The sequence below is a fragment of the Talaromyces atroroseus genome (assembly GCF_001907595.1).
Source record: "Talaromyces atroroseus strain IBT 11181 chromosome Unknown scaffold_17, whole genome shotgun sequence".
NCBI classification, from domain to species: Eukaryota; Fungi; Ascomycota; class Eurotiomycetes; order Eurotiales; family Trichocomaceae; genus Talaromyces; species Talaromyces atroroseus.
This window is the reverse complement of record NW_017971449.1, coordinates 197317-217030: the sequence shown is the minus strand read 5'-3', so window position 1 is coordinate 217030 and position 19714 is coordinate 197317. Positions and strand designations below refer to the sequence as shown.

Sequence of the window (19714 nt, the reverse complement as noted above, 5' to 3'; positions counted from 1 at the left end):
GGGGGGGGGGGGCCGCGCAAAGCTGACAGAAAACAGCGCCGGTGCAGCATTGTCCACCTTCCAACTCCCGCTCACCCCGGACTCGCAACCAAACCAAGTGTTTACCTTCACGCTCACCGAGCCTGTGGCAGATCCCTCGCGCCAGGACACCTCGCATCCGCACGAGGTCTTCCTCGACCCGACGGGCAAGTATATACTCAGTCCGGACCTAGGTGCGGATCTGATTCGCGTGTTTACCATTGCGTCAGACGGGATCCTGCAAGAATGTGACCCGTTCAAAGTAACTGCTGGCAATGGACCGAGACACGGCGCATTCTATCCTGCTTCGGTATCAAACGACCATAATACCACGACATTGTACATCGTTAACGAACTCAGCAACACACTTAGTACCTACGCCGTCGAGTATACCGACGACGACAGCTGTCTATCTCTCTCGACCCTAAACGAGACTACGCCCTACCCAACAACACCTCTGCCCAGCAACGCATACGTATCCGAGATCCGCATCCCGGACAACGACATCTACATCTCGATCCGGAGCGACCAGGGCTTTGCGCCGAATGACTCGCTCGCCACGCTGGAGTTAGTAGATGGGACAGGACCGTTGGCGGCGTTCAAGAATTTGTCCAGTTCGTATGGCACTGTGCCGCGCACGTTTGCCCTCAGTCCGGACGGGAGCATGGTTGCGATTGGGAACCAGGCGTCGTCGAATGTGGCTGTTGTAGCGAGGGATGTTGAGACGGGGCAGTTGGGGGAGCTGTTGGGGAGTGTACAGGTTGGGTCGGAGGGGCAGCCGGGCCAGTCGAATGGCTTGAGTAGTGTTATTTGGGGGAATGATCATGACTGATTTACATGTTCGACTAGGATGGTGTCCACTATTGGAAAGGTGATGATAGTAGTAATGAGAAGTTCCGTCTACATATTGTAGGAGTCAAAGCAAAAGCTACCAACCTTGGAAAGAGACCGGCGCTTGGTGCTGATTCCAAGCATGCTCCGTATATTGTATAAATTTCGAAACAGATCTTGGCTTCCTCATGTAGCTAAGCACTGAAAGCTATAGACTATTTACTGCGAGTACTAGTCCCTAGCACCACGTAGAGGTGTCTGTCTATCGCTAGGGGACCGAACCATTCATCCCAGCCAGCCTTGAAGAGCATCGGAGGAAAAGTATTGGGAGACAAAACTTGAATGATTAATTCATCTCGCATTCCCCGGCTTCTTCCGAGTTGCGGTAATCCGCCATAGTGCTTGAAGAAACACGAATGGACCCAAGGACTGCATTTTTAAAAAAGACGCATTGGGGAGTAATGTGTTTCAGGTACTCGAGATAATCTGAGTGGTAGCTTGCAAGTGTAACCCGGGGGTACCCCATACCCGACTAAATCAACTTTTAGTTCAAATTCAGCTCTTGAAATTCATTACGGTCCGTTATGTAAGCTTCAGGAGAAGCCGATCATCATTGAGTAGCCATCCCACTCGTCTAGAGCGCTAGTTTTGATGTCTTTGCTTTTCTTTTTCCAACTTTGCAACTCTTCTACCTCTTTGCGATACTGTGGTTCGCGTTACAATCTCGTTGGCTTGAGGTTGAGTTTGTGAGATTTGCTCTTGTACCCGTTTCACAGGCTTGACGGACTCCAAGAATATGGAGTAATTGGATGTGGAAAGACCTGACTTGGAATGCAAGGAAAGAAGATCCTTAAGACGAAAAAAAGTTAACAGTTATTTGTCCCAACCCGTACAGCGCCTAGTTGCCTCGAACGCCCAAGCAGGCGCTGTAAATTACCTAGATCCAGCCAGTTATACACCGACCTTTTCTGGACAAAATTTCATACACAAAAAGTGATCCTCAAGGAAACTTTGAACCACCGCATGATGGAGCTTTCCACATCAAAAACCGATTAATCAGGGAAAATGTGATAAAAAATAAACAACGAAATATTAACCAGTAAGCCACCAAAAAGGGTCCCCCTAGGGGGCTTCTGGTAATGCTCATTTTATGTGTAAATAATGCCATATAGTCCGCTGTCATCAAAAATCAAAAAAAGAGATAAGCACGTAAGTCTTACCCTATATGGCCTAGGGGGATCGGAACTGCAAAGCTTAGCCTCAGTAGGTGGATCCTTGGAACAATGTAATAAAATATTAACCACCGTGATTGACACTGCAACCCAGCCAGATGAGCATCTTCGATCTGGATAGCACTGATCTCGCTGAGGATACCTTCGTTTCACGGATGCAGAGGAAGAACCTCAAAGCGCTTACACCAGATTTGAGTGGAAGTCAGACAGAGGAACTGCTGGAGAACTTTCTTAGTGACTGGCATGAAGATATCAAGGATCGATTTTACCGCGAAATCAACCAGGACAACGCCGAAGAACTGTGTAGCACGCTCGATGTTGCATTTGACAGTCTACAATGGAAGGACGCCGCAGATAAGCAGTTGCTATGCCTGAGTCAGCTAACAAATTGGAAAACGGTTGATTTTTTTTTTGAGGCATTCGAATACCGTAACTGGAGCGCGTCCTCCTCTTGGTATAATGATTGATAGAACTCGCAACCTCAGGGTGTCTGGGTCGCGAAAGACAAGCTTGTTTTCTTTTACAGGCGATGTACATGGCAGGATCTTACAAGCTCATATGGGTTGTGAGGCTCTTGTCATCCGAAAGAGTAAATTCCATGACTGCAGTGCTAGAAAGGATGCTCACCTAGAGCTTTTTCTTCAATACATGGTATGTGAATTACAAAGGACCAACCAAGTTTGAAGCCCTCACACATATTGAATCGACAATCAAATCGAATACTGCTCCCTATTATGCCCAGGTCGTTGATCTTCTGAAATTCACGTGCCGGGAGACCTTCACTAGCAAACAAACGGCGTATCTAGTGTGACCTGCAGCATCGGGCGTTGCGAGCCTCAGGCAAGCGCATCGTCTCAAACGCGCACAAGGCGATTCGCTACACAAAAAACACGCGTATCCAACTGTCCAATATTCTTTCCTTTTACATTCATCTACCTACAACTCCCTTCAACAGCTTTGCCAATATGGCTACACATAAAAGTCGAAGGCTCCTTCCTAAGTCAGAAACGAATATTCCAAATTTTGCTATTTCTACGACTTTCCAAACGCTGGACAGGCTTCTTGCAGAAGCCCACCTCACCTCGATTCATGATCTCTCTCAGGGGTACCTCAGTTCTGGCAGCAATTTATTGCTTTGTGAGTTGTTTACCTAGGGGAAAAGCTGTCACAAGATAGTACAAGATATTTGATTCAGTATCGCATTGATAGAGTTCGGGCTAACGCTGTCAATTTCGCCGATCAATCCACCGAATACCAGACAACGTTTCAATCACATCTCTCTTGTCAACGGAACTTTATGATAAAAAACACACATCCATCAAATGAGGATTTCAAAACCCATTAAAGGGACACTCTTTAGTGGCTGGTTGTTCGATATTTTGTCTTTACAATCACATGTGTTTACAATGGCCACATTCTTGGCCTAGGATCGATCCTTCAAGACTGTGAAAGAGCTCAAAGTAAATTTCCACAACCTCAACTTCAACTTCAACTAAGATGGCACCGCGTTAGATCGATTGACGGAACATGCACGAGACCGATGTTGAGAACGACTACGCAGACGATGAGTTTAGAGTCATTTATTTCGGCGCCTTAGAAGGCGAAGTTCAGGTTGACGGTGGAGGACGACGACGTGGATGTGGATGTGGAGGGTGACCAATATACCTGGACCTACGTGCTTGCTGTTGTTCCGAGAAACGTTGGAGTGCCCTCAAGTGCTCTCTTGAACCGTAAGGTTCTCTCGTGCCCAGCCCTTCTCAAGCCTTAGAACATGAAAGACAGCAATGAGTGTCACCGGGAACTGAACCCATCCCAGTTTTTCTGACAGAAGTCGTCGCAAAGACCTCGCAGCATCATGAGCAATTTGCTCAGGTCAAGTAAGCTCCGGAATTACTTGACATTGAAACCATAATCAGGGGTAGGGTACTGAGGCCTCGTTGCGGCATCGCGCTATTTCTCTCGCATTTCATGAACACCTTCGTTTGTCAACTTAGCAAGGCCTTAGCCCGAACTTGGAACAATGACGGAGAATGACCACGACCCTCGGGTCCCAGCACTGAAAGTGCTGATAGGGGGCTGCTGAAAAGAAGATTGACAGAGATCGCAAGCACTCTAGTGGCGAAAGCAGAAAGCAGTCCCAGAGGCGCACGAATGCCAGCGAGAAACATCCTGCTAACGACCACACAAATGTGCATCCACAACCAACCACATCACAATTAGCAAAACTATAAATTTCCTCACCCACGATGCAGCCAGCGAGCAGGCCTCAATAGGATCGGGAATCGAGACTGAGGGACATGTTTCACACCCACTGTCAGTGCTTGTTCCTGCGAGTGAGCCCTCGCCCTACAAAATACTTGGAATACTATGTGCAAATCCCGTGTGTTCAAGATGGCAGTTTGGTGCAAGATGAGGGATATTGTTTAACCGTGTCTCTGATAGACACCGCCAATACGAATGGAAATTGGTCTGACGCAACTACGAAATGGGCTCGGCAAACAACGAACAGGAATATTCGAGGTCCATAGCGCAGCTCCAAAACTTTCAACAATAACTCGTCCAGTACAGAAGGACCAGGGCTAGTCTTCGATGCAGGATTCCAAAATTAGTAGAAAAGAGGACAGCCGATTCATATTCATGGCGGATTTTACACGGAAGACATGGATGCGGAGCATGGAGCTCCCGGACCGAACGACAGTGATGAGGGCAAAGGGAATAGAGAAGCGAGAGTACTGACATATAGCATGCATAAACCCTATGTAATTTAGGCAGATTACCTTGCATTGAGCCCCAGCTCTTCGCGAAACGGACTCGCTGATTTCTTATCGATAAGCCAGCCGGCTATCCGGCGTGGTGTCCGTTAGCGCCTGAGGCACGCGGCCTCTGCTCCACGGGTTTTCCCGGCATACAAGGATCATGATAAAAAAAAAAAAGAAATCAGTTCATAAGGAATAGAGACACGGCAGGGATTGGCTGGAGTCGGGCATTGACATACCAGTTCGCTGCAGCGTGAGAATGTTCCGCATCCAGCTGCGATTAGATGTATACTTGCGATAAGTTCATTTGCTTCTTATTCTTAGGCTGGTAAAACGGCCTGCCTGAGGCATTGGCAGAGCTTTCCAGCTAAGTTAAGCTAAGCTGGGCCGGCGCGGGCTCTCATAGGCCAGACAGCTCCGTTCATGCCTGAAACAGCAGGTAACATTCCCCTCCTTCGCCCCCCCCCGGACAAGAAGCTCCTCCTCCCTCCCTTTTTCTCTTTTCCTCTCTTCCTATTCCCGCCTTCCGGTGTCGCTTTCCGGTCGTATATATCTCTCTCCCTCCCCGCAGCACGCATATCTATCTATCTATCTATCTATCTATCTATCTATCTATCTACCTTATACATCCCTCGTATACGCAGAATCCAGACGCTCGGTGCTTGCGTATCATGTCTCTGGCTGCCCGGGTGATTGGCTGATCCTTCTCGTCTCCTCTCCAGCTTCACACATGCAGACCATGCCCCCGCGCACCTCCTTGACGAGCTCCTTCTCTGTGTCGGATGCCAACAACGAGGTGGTGTGCCCGCTGACGAACAATGATGGCTCCAATTGTCGCAAGCGATGCTTGGGGGTGAGCTTCCTCTTATCAATTTCTGTCGCCTTGGTCCTCCCGAGTCATCCCTCCCTGCCTCCCTCCCCTCCTCTCTCGAGCAGAATTCTCTCTGCTTATTGTTCTTGCCCGATGCCATGCAACAACACTACTGCTAGATATTAATGGCCATGCTGCTTGCCAGGAAAAACGCTACCGGTCCATGCAGGAGCACATCCGCAGGGCGCACCCGAGCCACTACATACCGAAGCTCCCCGCAACCGAGGAGAGCTTCCTGCTGATGGTCAATACCCCGCTGGACCAGCGCGCTCATCTCGCCTCGCTGCCCACCCCATCCCCCGCCAAGAAGCACGGTATGTTTTCCTCCCTCTTATGGGTTATTTTACAAATAAGCATATGGTATATGTACATATATATATACGCACATTCTAACTGGTGGCCAGATGCAAGCCCTCCCGTCACGCCGCGCACTATCGACGAGGCCCACCCGGCCGCTGCCACCGCTGCCGTCGCTTTAGCTCAATTGCATCACCACCGACTGGCTTCGGACTGGGACGAAATGGTGGGTGATTCTGGCAGACAAAATAACCATCGCAGCACTGATGGACCGCAACAGGACACACACTCGGACAATGAGATCGGACACCGCATGCGCTCGTCCATTGAATTGCCCCCGCTCAGAGACCACTTCAAGCAGGAGCCTCTGCCGCCATTCCAGACTTCACGGCCCCGCGAACTGCTGCCGTCCATATTAAACCATTCTCCGCCGGGCCGCTCATCTACGCTGCCGCCATTACAGCGCAACAACAGCAACAAGATTCAGCGGCCGCGCAAATCGTCCATAACTCAGAATGCGCGGAAGCCCAAGCACGAGCGCACCCGCTCCAAGGAATTTGCACGACGGCCTAGTCTCGGCGACCGGAAAGCACTATCGGCCGAGCCACAGACGGCTGCGTGGGTGCAAGGAAAGCGGTGGGAAGATTTAATTGAAGCTGCGACGTCTGCGACTGAGGTCGACGAAGACCGGGACACGACTCCGGTCAGTTTTCTTTCTCTACCTTTCCCCCCTCCCAATATGCAAGCTAAGTAAGAGTCGCAGGTGCCGCATTCGCCATCGGTTTCAACGCTGCTCAACAGTACGACATCAATTTCGTCTGCAGCAAAAAACCGCAATTCGTTGCCTCCATCATTACAATCGTCTAGTCTTGCGCCTCTTCGTCGCTCATTCCACGGTTCATCGTACACAGAGTCACCACTGCAAAAGACGCTAACGCCGCCCCCGTTAGACGCACATCGCATGCGAGATAGCGATTTGGAGCCTTTTCCATCAATTGAGCCTGCATTAGATTCGGCATCAACAGTTTCGGGTAAAAATTTTCACATGTCAGCCAGCGGGCTACCCTCTTCCGTCAACTCCGATTCGAGTCCTCTGAATCACCTGCACAACCACGTGCGACCGCAGCATCGATTTTCGAATCCGACGCCCTCGACATTCCGACACCGCGACATTCAGATCTACTGCGCGAATTGCAACCGCGCCTGGCCACTGCAGGAATGCTATGCCTGTACTGAATGCATCTGCGGGGTGTGTCGGGAGTGCGTGGGCATGTTTATTAGCAGTCCGCCCATGTCGTTTTCGCACCCGATGAGCAGTCCTAACAAGGCTCCGACGAGCTATCCCGCGCCGCGTGGATGTCCCAGATGTCGCACCGTAGGGGGGAAGTGGAAAGCCTTCCAACTGGACTTTCGGTGATCCTCCCCTCTAAAACAATTATATTTTTCTTTTCAATGACAAGGACAACGACAATAACGAACGACATGACGAGTTATGAAGACTGGCCGTTCTCGACAGGGGACTACGACTTAAAATATAACCTCGCTCGTCCCGGCTGACAGGCACGGACTGCTAATTTCATGTTCATACATATTCATTCTCACATTCACATTCACACATTATAGATGGAAAAGCTGGTCTTTTGCATGCTATTTTTCATGGTGGTATTTATTTCTCTGGGCTGGGTGTATTGGTAAGGTGGATTTTTGTTTATTATTGGATTTTTGTAAAGGAATCTCGTACATATGAATGAAAGCAATCATATTCTCGCGCAGTCTATTGTCTTATGCAAGCGACAATATTATAATCTTTACCGCGACATTCAAGCCGATTCTGAGCACCTCATATTTGAATCAACCCAGCCATCGAAGAGTCCGGTCGTGTAGGAAAAGAAGTATGTGAATATGGTCCACGTGATTAGGGCAGCTCAACAACTAAACCCCCATTCCAAAGTTTACACGGGAATTCTCCAGTTACATATATGTTCTATCCAGGTCTGGCCAGTACTTTATTCCCACCGTTCCTTGCAATAACAAAGTTGACGTCGTGAATATCTTTTTTTTCTTTTTTCCTTTGAGCAGCAGCATCAACCGGTGCAAGCAGGCTTACACAGCTAATATCGAAGCACTTCTTTGCCTCTTTAATCATTTCCTCTTGCCGGGACTCGCCTCTGACTGGAAATCATAGTGACGTACCGTAACCCTAGTAACCCTGATTGGAAGCTTGTCGTTAGGGACCGTCTACAACAGTACCTAGCCTAAGTACTTAGCAAGGCCAGGCAGATGTAGCGGCGTGTTGGCATGATTCGATCGGTTGGGTCGTTTATCGTTGTTGCTTCAAAAGGGAGACTAGGACTTCAAGTTCTAGATTTCAGTATTCAAGCTATTGCTGTGGATGTACTTGGACAGGGCCGTGAGATGACTCTTATCATGACTTGTGTGAGCTGAGTGTAACTATTATGTACAATATGTTCAAAAACAGAGCACCCCATAACCCCATCTAATTATTTAGGTATCCTTCCCACAACCACAAAAAAAGCGAGAGAGATAACTTGCATAATGCATAATGCACAGGTATATAGAAAAGACTCTATCAAATGAATATGTTAATGCAAGAAGAGGAAGATAAAAGACAAAACAAAAGACCCTCCGTAAATGGTACATGCGTTTTTGAATATATTCGTGCTGGTGCTTGCTCATGGTTTATCGCCCTCGGATAACCGTCGACTATTGACCCCTTCTGCCATCTTCTTTCCCACCTCATAGCTCGATATCATAATGGCACACGCCGGAGCAACCTTTAGACATCGCGCGGCCCACCCTCTAAACAGCCCCGCCGTGCCTTCGTGCTGGAATATATGCAGTAAAAAGCGCGGCATTGGTAGTTGTTCCGGATGTATAGTGGCCGCAGAAGTAGTAGTAGCAGCAACAGCAGCAGCCTTTGCTGAAACGTCTTCGCAGCTATGCCGGAACACTTGCTGCCGGGTCTTGCCCACGTCAAAGGGCGTCGTGACCAATGCTGCCACTGCCCCGGACACCGACCCGGCGATGAAACTATCCATTAACGTGATGGCTGAACTTTGATGAGACCGCGAGTCCAGGCGAGACTTGAGTTGTCGTCCATCCTTGGCATCTCGCATACTATTATGATTTGATTCACGAATGTTTGTGAGTACATCTCGCACCGCCTCGTAACCCCACCAATACAGGCCTGAGAAGGGCACATCGCGCCACATGGTCAAGCTCAAACCACGCCATAAAGAGCCATATCCTTGAACGCGAGTCATCTGGTGAAGACCCTCGAGTGTAGCGCGGAAATGCCCCGTGCCAGTACCCGGCGTTGCCTGCAGTCGTGTCCGGAACATTTCAATGGGGCTAATCACAGATGCAGCAGCAATTCGCGCAACACTGCCAGCAACCAACGGCACAAAGCCATCGGAGACATACTGTGGAATAGGACTGCGAGGGTCAACTCGCATCCACTCGTACCCCGCTAGATAAATCACATTTGCCGGTATTGCCATGACAAGGGTGGGCACTAGTCCCCGCCACAGGGTTAAGATTCCTTCATTTCGCGCGATTTTGCGTATCCCGTCAAATGTCGAGTTGAATTTGCGCTGCTGCGTGTCTTCCACGGCACAGTCGATTGTTCGGCTCACGGCCCCATGGTCGACTAGGCACATTTCTGGGTTGTTTCCTATCCAAAATACTTCTCGACAGCATGCTGTTACTCCCAGATCTGCAGGTATTTGTTTAAATGCATTGGTCGTGTGCGCGGTGAATCCAGGTGTGATGTTGTTAGTATACATAGTTGATGTTTGCGACTGCAAACGTATTCGTACAACATCCAAGGGCGTTGCTATTTCAATCAAACTTTAATGTTAGAGATTTCACAGTCACAAGTCTTTTAGGGGGAGCAAATCTTACCCAGAAGAGAGGTAAGAATGCTGCCCGCAGTTGCGGAGAGCATCCTTTGACCGACTGAGACTTGCGCATCCCCATTCCCATTCTGCGTGGCAGCCAACGGACTACCGGTCGAGTTAAGAGCTGTCATCGCCGGTCTCTCATGATCGTGCCAGTCTTGATCCTCGATTAAACCGGTATATACACTTCCCTCCGCGAGTGGCGAATGCTTGTCCGAAGGCATTTGCCCACCCAGGGGGGGGCTTGCGTGTACGAATTGTATATAAACAACCTGTGACAATATCGACTCCAATATCAAAACTGCCAGTTACTGTCGATAAGTATAAGCTCGTTGGATTGCGAGGGAGGGCGAGATGACAGAACGAAAAAAGCGATGACTCGAACAACTTTTGAAGTTCAAACTTGTTAATCAAGATGCAAACCCGGATTCCGATTTAGTTTAGCGTCGGCTCTTGTCGGCCAATCAGCGGGCCGACTGTGGCGCGGATTTAAGATTGGGGCTAATCTCCGGTTAGTCATCGTTTCTCCTCCGCAACTTAGCAACTTCTCTCCTCGTCGAGCTATACTAAATACTATCCCCTCGTTCTCGACCGAGTACATACACACTGCGCTCGGACTGTCACTAGCATGGCTCTGTTTATCCTCGCTGGGTCAGCATACTGAGAGGTGATATTAGTCTCCTGGAGTGATGTAGTAGTGACCTTCACTCTGTACTGTGGCGGTTTCTCAAAATCCCGATTCTAAAGGCAGAATGGAAGAGAATCCGGAACTCAACGCCTTTAGGCGTCAGTGGCGCGAAGAGGTGTCCCGCAGAAACCAGACAGTCTCTTCTACTGCTTCAAGCCCGGCAGCAGCAAGATCTGTGCCGCATACAGAATACCTTCCGCCCACCAGACACGAGGTCGCTGATCGGAAGGACGACGACGCCGACGATGACTTGGACCGAGACTATAGTGAAATTATAAACCGGACTGAACATTTGGCTCTCAAACCAGCAGCCGATGAAGACGGCTTCCAGCGATTGCCGCAGAAGGAGCCTCGTTCGGCGTTGGAGCATTTCGAAAAGGCAGTGGAAAGAGAAGCAGAGGGCAATTTAGGGGATAGTTTAGCTCACTATCGCAAGGCCTACAGGGTAAGAACTGCTTGCTACATATTATTGATTATGGTTTCGGTGTTAATCCAAGTGTGCAGTTGGATGCGGCTATTGATCAAAAATACCGCAATAAGCACTTTGCGAATAAGCCGGCACCAGCTTCAGCTACAAAGTCGCCTGAGACCACAAAGGATAGAAAGGAAGAGGTCGAATTGCTACCTACACCTGAGCTAATATCGTCATTCGCACACCTGCCAATACCCCCTGCTGAACCTCTCATCGAGGGCGACATCCCTCCTCCGTGCCCCATTTCGAACATTCCAAATGATGTCTTAATTGAAATATTAAGACACATTGCTTTGATGGATCCGGCATCTTTGTCTCGTATGGCTCTCGTTTGCAAGCGTTTTGCTTATCACTTTGCCCATGAGCAGCACATCTGGAAGAGGCTCTGCCAGGGATATGAGTTTGGATTTCCAGCCATGCATTATTCGTTTAGCTGCGATCTACTCGGTAACCCATACCACTCATTTATTCCGCGCTATACTCCATTTCCGCGGGGGGCAGGAGCAGCTGTCTCGCTGCCCGAAAACTATTCGACCTGGAGTCAGGTATTCCAATTATTTCCTCGAATTAGATTTACTGGTGTTTATATTAGCACAGTCAATTACACGCGACCTGGAGGAGCTTCTTCATATGCAAATGCAGCATGGAATGATCCCATTCATATCGTGACCTATTTTCGATACCTACGCTTCTACCCAGACGGGTCCGTTATTTCTCTGCTTTCTACCACTGAGCCCATGGACGTTGTCCCTCATATCAGCAAGGAAAATGTTGCTGCTGCGAGGCCAGCCAAGGGCCACAAGAAGAAGTCGGATACAACAGCATCCCATGAAGCCTTGGCTGCCAATGCTCCGGTACCACCTGTCGCCATGCAAGCTCTGAAATCTGCCTTGTGGGGTCGATGGCACCTCACGCGACCTGATGCTGAGGAGGATGAAGGTTCAGAAGTAATGAATGGGGTTAATTTGCCCTCGCCTGCGAAGCCGAAGCCAAAGGACAACAAAGGCCCGGGAACCGACCCACGGGACCTTGTAATCGAGACGGAAGGCCCTTATCCTCAATACACGTATGTTCTTCATCTAGGACTGCGATCCTCGAATCCAGCCCGTGCCGTGGGCTCTACAAAGGCGCCGCCTAATGTTTCGAAGAATACGAAGCTTGTCTGGAGAGGTTTCTGGAGTTATAACAAACTTACTGATGACTGGGGTGAGTTCCAATTGCGAAATGACCGTTCGTTTGCATTTAGACGTGTTCGGGGCTGGGGGATGTAACGCATTCGATATGTGTATATACATACATACATAGTATGCTAGATATGTAGAAACTATTGGACGTGGAATATAGAAACCATGGTCTATTTATCTTTCCCGGCTATTTTAAAAGCCTATGGCCGCTTATCGATAAGCTCGAGCTCTTGCCGAACCGAACTTTAGCCGGTCCAAAAACCGCCTAGCGCGTCGAAAAATGTTGTTCACATTCAACCTTGAACCTCAACCTCTACGCTAGAAATATGCTATGGACGACCGTATACGAAAATCACTGCGCTATCATTACCTGCGCAGAAGTAGAATATTTCTCTTTCTTATTACACTTGTACTCATATTAATCAGGGACCGAGACGAACGAAAACGGTCCCATCGCCGCTGGAAATCGTATATATACCAGCGCATGCGAGAGACACAGAAAGAAGCTACTTTCAGGACGTCTTAATTGATTGCCAATTAATTGTTCAACGTGGACGAAAGCCAAGCAAGATGCCGGAGAGGGTGCTCACGAAATTCGATGACTCGGACGACGAGAAGACGACTCGGACGACGACGAGTCTTCCCAAGGATAATAATAAGCAGCAGCCATTGAAGATCCAAAAGAAATTTGGTGAAACGAATTCTAGCAACAAGAAGCGCAAGAGGGATGATAATCGTAATGAGACGACGAAAACAGCAGACGTGTCGATATCCAAAAACCAAGAAAACCGCAACAATGGCCATCCGCGTCCGTTCAACCATAGGAAGCAGCACCAGCACCGAGAAAATATATCGACATCACATCAACCATTGAGAGAGAAAGCCAAGATTCTTCTCGAAACTCGCAAAACTCTACCCATATTCCCGCATGCAGACGAGATCCGCCAACGCTTGAAAGAACATAATGTGATGTTACTCATTGGTGAGACTGGAAGCGGAAAGAGTACACAAATACCGCAATTTTTGATGGATGAAGAATGGTGTCAGGCAAAAAAGGCCAAAGTTTCCCTTGCTCAGAGTGACGGATCCATGAAGAAGAAGAGCATAACAATTGGCGGGTGTGTCGCCATTACGCAGCCACGACGAGTTGCTGCCATTTCGCTAGCAAGGCGCGTTGCTGAAGAGATAGGTACTCCGCTTGGGAAAGCGTCTCCTGCGAGTAAAGTAGGCTATTCAGTGCGGTTTGATACGTCTGTGTCTCCGTCTACGCGGGTCAAATTTCTCACGGATGGAATGCTACTTCAGGAGATGCTTCATGATCCGTGGCTGACAAAGTATAGCGCTGTGGTTGTTGATGAGGTTCACGAAAGGGGTGTGAATGTGGATTTGGTTCTTGGTTTTTTGAAAAATATCCTTTCAAGTAATGGCGAAGGTCGTGGGGGCTTGCCATTGAAAGTCATCGTTATGAGTGCTACGGCAGATATGGAAAGTCTACAAGAATTTTTCGGCCATGGGGAGGATTCAAAACGATCTACAGAAAACGGCGAATCAGATAATACTGAAAATAATGCTGTGGTCTCAACTTGCCATATTAAAGGTCGCCAATTCCCCGTTCAAACCATCTACTCACCGGCACCTGTCCACGATTTTGTGGATGCCGCCCTCGAGACGATTTTCAACGTTCACATTAAGGAGCCCATGCCCGGCGATATACTTGTCTTTCTCACGGGACAAGAAACAGTGGAAAATCTAGAGCACCTGGTCAACGAGTACGCCGTAGGAATGGACCCATCGTTGCCCAAAGTGCTTGCTCTACCTCTATTTGCAGCTCTCCCTCAAGCAGCCCAGCAAAGGGTCTTTTCACCAGCACCGCCACGAACAAGAAAGATCATTCTCGCCACCAACATCGCCGAAACATCCGTCACCGTCACCGGCGTCCGCTTCGTGGTAGACTGCGGAAAAGCGAAAATGAAGCAATTCCGCTCCCGCCTTGGACTTGACTCGCTATTAGTCAAACCCATCTCGAAATCAGCTGCTATTCAGCGCAAGGGCCGTGCAGGACGAGAAGCTCCCGGGAAATGTTATCGACTGTATACAGAGAGAGACTACCTAGCCCTAGACGAGGCCAATACCCCCGAAATCCTACGTTCCGATTTGAGCCAGAGCCTGCTCATCATGAAAGCTCGCGGAGTCGACGACATCATGAACTTCCCTTTCCTTACACGGCCTCCACGAGAAGCTCTTGAAAAGGCGCTCCTGCAGCTATTCAACATCCAAGCATTAGAAGAGACGGGTAAAATCAGTGAGATTGGCTTGCAAATCGCGAAATTGCCTCTCACTCCATCCCTAGGTCGGGTGCTTCTAGCCGCCGCGGGATATGGTCAAGACTGTCTTCTAGATGTGATTGACATCATATCGTGCTTGAGCGTGGAAAACATCTTCCTGAATACTACTTCTGAAGAGAAAAAGGAGGAAGCCGAGAAGGCGCGTCGCGATCTGTATCGAAGGGAGGGTGATCATCTGACCATGTTGACTACGGTGCAAGGCTATGCAGCGGAAAACACAGATCGAAAGACGTGGGCTGAGCGGCACATGGTTTCGCATCGGGCGATGCAATCTGTCATGGTAAAGCTACCACAACTAGGAGAAAGAGATACAAAGGCTTACAAGATATATAGGACGTCCGCAAACAACTCACGGCACAATGTAAGCAAGCAAAGCTACTCACTGAAGAAGACGAGTCGGGACAACGACAACCCCCTCCAGACGCGATGTCCGCAGTGTCAATTCTGAAGAGTTTCCTAACGGGCTTTTCGACCAACACTGCCCGCCTGGTGCCTGACGGGTCCTATCGAACGGTTGTGGGCAATCAGACGGTGGCGATTCATCCGTCTAGCGTGTTGTTTGGCAAGAGGGTTGAAGCGATTATGTATAATGAGTTCGTGTTTACGAATAGGAGTTATGCGAGGGGAGTAAGCGCGGTGCAGATGGATTGGGTTGGGGAGGTGTTGGCTGGTTGAATCTCCATTATAAATGTAAATACCCTAATAATATACCAAAGGCCACGTTTGATTCAACCTGTGATATATTAAACTATTGATAATCCCCTGCTAAAGACGAGACCATCTATCCATCCATCCAAACAATCAACCCCAAACGAGATAACCATGTCGATCATAGAATGACACAGGGCACACCCCCGTCGCCAGTCGAGCTATCAACAACGGCCTCACAGCCACAGCCCATGCTGTACTCTGTATCCCTCACCATGCGACACTCATTTCGATCGTAGTCGCCCTTCTTCTGACATTGCGGGCAATCATCATTGCTGTTAGATGTGACGTATTGGGTCACATTTCGAGTGCGGACTCGATGATTTGTGCGTGGTAGAGTTGGGCAAGTGTTGAAGCCGGCGCGGTTGGTATTATTGGCCTCGTTCTGAGTTGACTTGGGTTTGTGACAGGCTGAGGCGAGAGTTACCCACTGATGACCGCAGGTTGTCGAGTGGTGGTATGTGACAAAACACATTGTTTTGTTGTAAATATTGATGTCAATATTATCCAAAATGAATAGTGGTTTTATTTGAAAGGTTGGCTGGAATATTCTTTTCTTTTGGTTGAAAGCTCCTGGGACTTGGGTGGAATGGGAGTTTCTTTTCTCTCTTCTCAGTCAACTAACTGTCAGACACAGACAGTTGTGTCAAGTATTGATGGTTTGACAGGCTTAGTTTTAGGCAAAGTGCCTGCTTATTCTTGCTCTCCACTTCCCTCAGACTTATTGTGAATAGCTTGCATGAGTTCGTACAACTGGCCGATTTGCTGGTCTGATTGAAAGAGAATAATAAAGCAGTCAGAGAGTGTTCACAGGATTTTGTAGAAGAAAAAGCCAAGCACGAAATGAAAGGAGAGAAATAAAGACGACACTAACCACTCATCTTATCAAGCTTGGCCTTGTCTAATTTGTTGCCCTGCCACGAATCACCTTCTAACTGCTGTGCATAGAGTTGCCATTCTGTGAGGAAGCCAACCTGCACAAACATCCAACACAATTAGCATTCTCTCTGCATCCATTCACACATGAAGCCATACATACAATGTGAATTGGATTGTCGATATTGCGATGCGCTCTAAACTCGCTCTTGACATATTCATCTCCAAGCAGACGCATCTCTACCGGAAGCTTTTTGCGATGCACCCGGAGCAGGCGTCGGTAGAGCGGGATTGGAGGGAGGAGGGCAAGAGGCTCGGTGTTGAGGCTCGCTTTGGAGCCAATGGTGACTGGCGCAGCTAGAAGGCGGGTGAATACTCGCATATTGGTTTCCTTGGATTTTGGTGCAATTGATATGATTATTGTCGAAGTGAAAATGTAGTTATGTTGGTCGCGGAGGTCGGCGATAGTTAAATAATTCCGGATGACTAATAAAACGTGGCCAATCAGGCGGGCCGGAGGCCTATTCGACTTATTTGATGGCACAAAGTCTGAATCGACAATCAAGAATTTGAAGACTAAAGTAATCAGAATCTCTCGAACTGAAGATGCTACCAACTCCATCAACATCTCACGTCTCTTTCGACGCGATTTACGAGCCCGCAGAAGATTCGTATCTGCTCCTCGACACATTATCGTCGGAATCAGAAGCCGCTTGGCTCACAGAACGATTCCATATAGCCTCACCATCTTCACAAACAACAGGAAAATCAGCGTCACCGCTCGTTGTCGAAGTAGGCAGTGGCTCTGGCGTTGTAATCGCTTTTGCAGCCGCCAATGCCCAGCACATATTTGGCAGGGACGACATTCTGGCATTAGCGATAGACGTCAATCGCGATGCGTGTCGTGCAACAAGGCAGACAGTGCAAACAGCCATTACGGAGAAACTTGCCGAGAATACTTATACTAATGTAGCCTCCTCTCCAAAGGCCATGCAGTTTGTGAGCTCGCTAACGGCGGATTTGGTTTCCCCTTTGCGGCCTGGCACAGTGGATGTCTTGTTATTCAATCCGCCATATGTACCCACGCCGGACTTGCCTGTATTACCGCAACCTGAAGCTGAACGTGCAAATAATGGCAATAACGAGACCAAGACGTTATCAAGGTCTGAGAAGTTTGAGCGGGATTCGTACCTTCTATCGCTTTCGTATGCCGGGGGATTCGATGGCATGGAAACTACGAACAGGTTCATTGATGCCATTTCGTCAATACTGAGTCCTGAAAGGGGGGTTGCATATCTTCTTCTCTGTGCTCAGAACAAGCCTGAAGAAGTCAAGGCAAGGATTAAGTGCGACTGGGAGGGGTGGACCGCCGAGACAGTGGGTAGAAGCGGCGTGCAAGCTGGTTGGGAGAAACTGGTTATTTTGAGAATTTACAAAAAGTGATGGGCACGGTCCTCGTTTATATCACTCGACGGGAATTTTTGAAGATATATTCGCAATATCATACATCACGCGCATTGGAACATGGACATTTTCAAGTCCTCGACTTAAAATTCATCTCCGTGAAGTCTCAATGCACAAGGGCAGTCAAGACAGATTCAATCCTATCGACATCTTCAAAGAATGGCACAATCAACTAGATCTCAGCGTATGAGGCTATCAAGATCAGCATCCACCACCTCCTGCTCCCGCAGTTGAAGCACCCACAAAACCGGCCATGACACCTGCCGAGCTAGAAGAAGCACGAGCTCCGCCGCTACCCAAGGCTCTCTTTCTAGTCTTTGCCATTCTTTCCAGGTCGTATTCAGTGCGTCTGTCGTACTGCCGCGAAGCGTTGTATTGCACGCTCCGGTTTGGCACATGGCGCACGGCAGGAGAGGTTTCTTTTGCATGGTCGTCGTGGAAGAAGCACATGACGATTTTAGCTATTTGCTCTTTAATTCGTTTATGGCGGGTAATATTCTCGCCTTGTTGCGCAGAAGGTTCAACGCACAAGACTCGCGAAGAGGGGTATATATCTTAACAATAGGAATATCAAAAACTTTGAATATACAGAACAGTGTGCGAGAAGGCATACTAGATATAGCCCTCTGTCAAACATATTGGGCTTTCTAGCTAACGCTAATGATCTATTGCAATTGATTTGGATACAACTTACAACACATCCTTTCGGCCCCTCAGCTTCTTGATAACCGTCCTACAGAGCCTCGTGCGATTGCAGCTGGAGAGCGATTAATTGACCACCTGAGAGATTAGTTCACGTGCAAATAAGTTAGCACGCCTCTGAAGTCATCATTGCTTGAAGATCGTTTCTACCAACCAATGGATGTCAGAAGCATTGACGCTATAGGCAAGCTTTAAAACCTTGGGTATATTTAGTCTATTTAGCCTCGTTAAATCTCGCTCTATCGATTAATCGAAAAGAGCCTTATCTCTGCAAAATTACCTCACGGAACAAATTTCCGCAACCAAGGACTGAGGAAAGGCAAGACTCCAAGCAAGCAAGTTTCCGAGATCGCTGAAGTAGGAACATCTAGCGTTGGTCACTAGTAGTTCGATAGCTACAGTGTAACTACCATCGCAATGCTATAGATTTCAAGCTGCAGAGAACGTAAGGGTTTGAAATTTTATATTCTCACATGAATAGTATAGCATAACATAACATAGCGCCAGTGAACAACTATTGCCAGACAGACAAGCCCAGAGTTTTTAGGGTAAAGTACAGACACATGCCTCCCAACGAATCCGACCTAGCCGAGTTTCTGCAGAATCAAAGAGGATGTAAAAGAGAGAGATTAGTCGACTGCGTCTGCTTTGTCGAGTATCAAAAGGGAGGAAGCTGTGATTCATCCTTTCATACCCTTGAATCGAGCGAGAGATTTCCCCAGGTAGACGAGTTAAACGGTCGACTAATCTGAAAAGGAAAAAGAGGGTATACCTTATGTGTGTTTTTTCTTTCAAACCATTACTCTTTTCCTCTCTAATTTGTTTATCCCTTATCCTGCAGTGCTTCAGAATTCACATCTCTTTCCGTTCTCGTCTAGAAACCACGTCCGCGTCCTCGGCCACGACCCCGTCCACCACGTCCTCCCCTTCCACCAGGGCCACCACGGCCCCTGGCGCCACCGCGATCAGTCTCTTTTCTAGCCTTGTTCCTAGGCTTCGGCTGGTCATCGACCAGCAAATTATCTAGCTGAAGATTGTCCGGCAGGATATAGTAGCGAATTGTCGAGCCACGGATATTAATGGTATCAAGAGAAATAGGTTCGCGTCCTTTGGGCGTCATCTTCACTGTTCGCAGTGCCGTGTTCATCTGTGGTGATACAGAGGCTATGGTGCCGGATAAGATGGTTCCTGTATCATTCATATCAACATTAGTACTGCTGTCTTTCTGTTTTCGCACGCGATATTAAACTGGGAAGAATGGACTGTACCATTCTTCAACTCAATCGTCACCGTCTCATTCATGCATTTCATTAAGAACCTATATCATTCAACCACCTCGAGATCAGTATT

General features: G+C 48.4%; 7 protein-coding genes across 7 annotated transcripts in view, besides 3 other annotated features; 5 read left to right on the top strand and 2 right to left on the bottom strand.

The window, feature by feature from the left end:
• The window catches only part of UA08_09032 (hypothetical protein), a gene marked incomplete at both ends in the record, with an annotated part of 1343 nt that extends 493 nt beyond the window's left edge, over positions 1–850 (top strand). The window contains one exon of the mRNA XM_020264093.1: positions 37–850. Within this exon, the coding sequence (XP_020115724.1) occupies positions 37–850 (814 nt within the window). The remainder of the gene's footprint in view (positions 1–36) is intronic.
• Positions 851–1933: 1083 nt separating this feature from the next.
• Positions 1934–2028: a repeat region (Identified by RepeatMasker using a combination of RepBase library and repeat library created with RepeatScout).
• A 1369-nt stretch (positions 2029–3397) lies between these two features.
• Positions 3398–3464: a repeat region (Identified by RepeatMasker using a combination of RepBase library and repeat library created with RepeatScout).
• A 1950-nt stretch (positions 3465–5414) lies between these two features.
• Positions 5415–5459: a repeat region (Identified by RepeatMasker using a combination of RepBase library and repeat library created with RepeatScout).
• A 117-nt stretch (positions 5460–5576) lies between these two features.
• On the top strand, positions 5577–6759 carry UA08_09031 (hypothetical protein; the record flags this gene model as incomplete). Its single annotated transcript, XM_020264092.1, has 3 exons — positions 5577–5690; positions 5854–6022; positions 6113–6759. 3 exons carry the CDS (start codon positions 5577–5579, stop codon positions 6757–6759), a joined length of 930 nt encoding a protein of 309 aa, XP_020115725.1.
• Positions 6760–8698: 1939 nt separating this feature from the next.
• On the bottom strand, positions 8699–9685 carry UA08_09030 (hypothetical protein; the record flags this gene model as incomplete). Its single annotated transcript, XM_020264091.1, has 1 exon — positions 8699–9685. One exon carries the CDS (start codon positions 9683–9685, stop codon positions 8699–8701), a length of 987 nt encoding a protein of 328 aa, XP_020115726.1.
• A 992-nt stretch (positions 9686–10677) lies between these two features.
• UA08_09029 (hypothetical protein) lies at positions 10678–12398 on the top strand (the record flags this gene model as incomplete). The annotated part of the gene is made up of 3 exons (XM_020264090.1): positions 10678–11058; positions 11118–12291; positions 12391–12398. 3 exons carry the CDS (start codon positions 10678–10680, stop codon positions 12396–12398), a joined length of 1563 nt encoding a protein of 520 aa, XP_020115727.1.
• A 441-nt stretch (positions 12399–12839) lies between these two features.
• UA08_09028 (hypothetical protein) lies at positions 12840–15289 on the top strand (the record flags this gene model as incomplete). Its single annotated transcript, XM_020264089.1, has 2 exons — positions 12840–14894; positions 14948–15289. 2 exons carry the CDS (start codon positions 12840–12842, stop codon positions 15287–15289), a joined length of 2397 nt encoding a protein of 798 aa, XP_020115801.1.
• Positions 15290–16015: 726 nt separating this feature from the next.
• UA08_09027 (Succinate dehydrogenase assembly factor 3, mitochondrial) lies at positions 16016–16580 on the bottom strand (the record flags this gene model as incomplete). Its single annotated transcript, XM_020264088.1, has 3 exons — positions 16016–16092; positions 16197–16296; positions 16362–16580. 3 exons carry the CDS (start codon positions 16578–16580, stop codon positions 16016–16018), a joined length of 396 nt encoding a protein of 131 aa, XP_020115800.1.
• A 224-nt stretch (positions 16581–16804) lies between these two features.
• Positions 16805–17641, top strand: UA08_09026 (hypothetical protein; the record flags this gene model as incomplete). The annotated part of the gene is made up of 1 exon (XM_020264087.1): positions 16805–17641. The coding sequence occupies one exon, from the start codon at positions 16805–16807 to the stop codon at positions 17639–17641; it is 837 nt and encodes a 278-aa protein (XP_020115793.1).
• Between the last annotated feature and the right edge of the window lie 2073 nt (positions 17642–19714).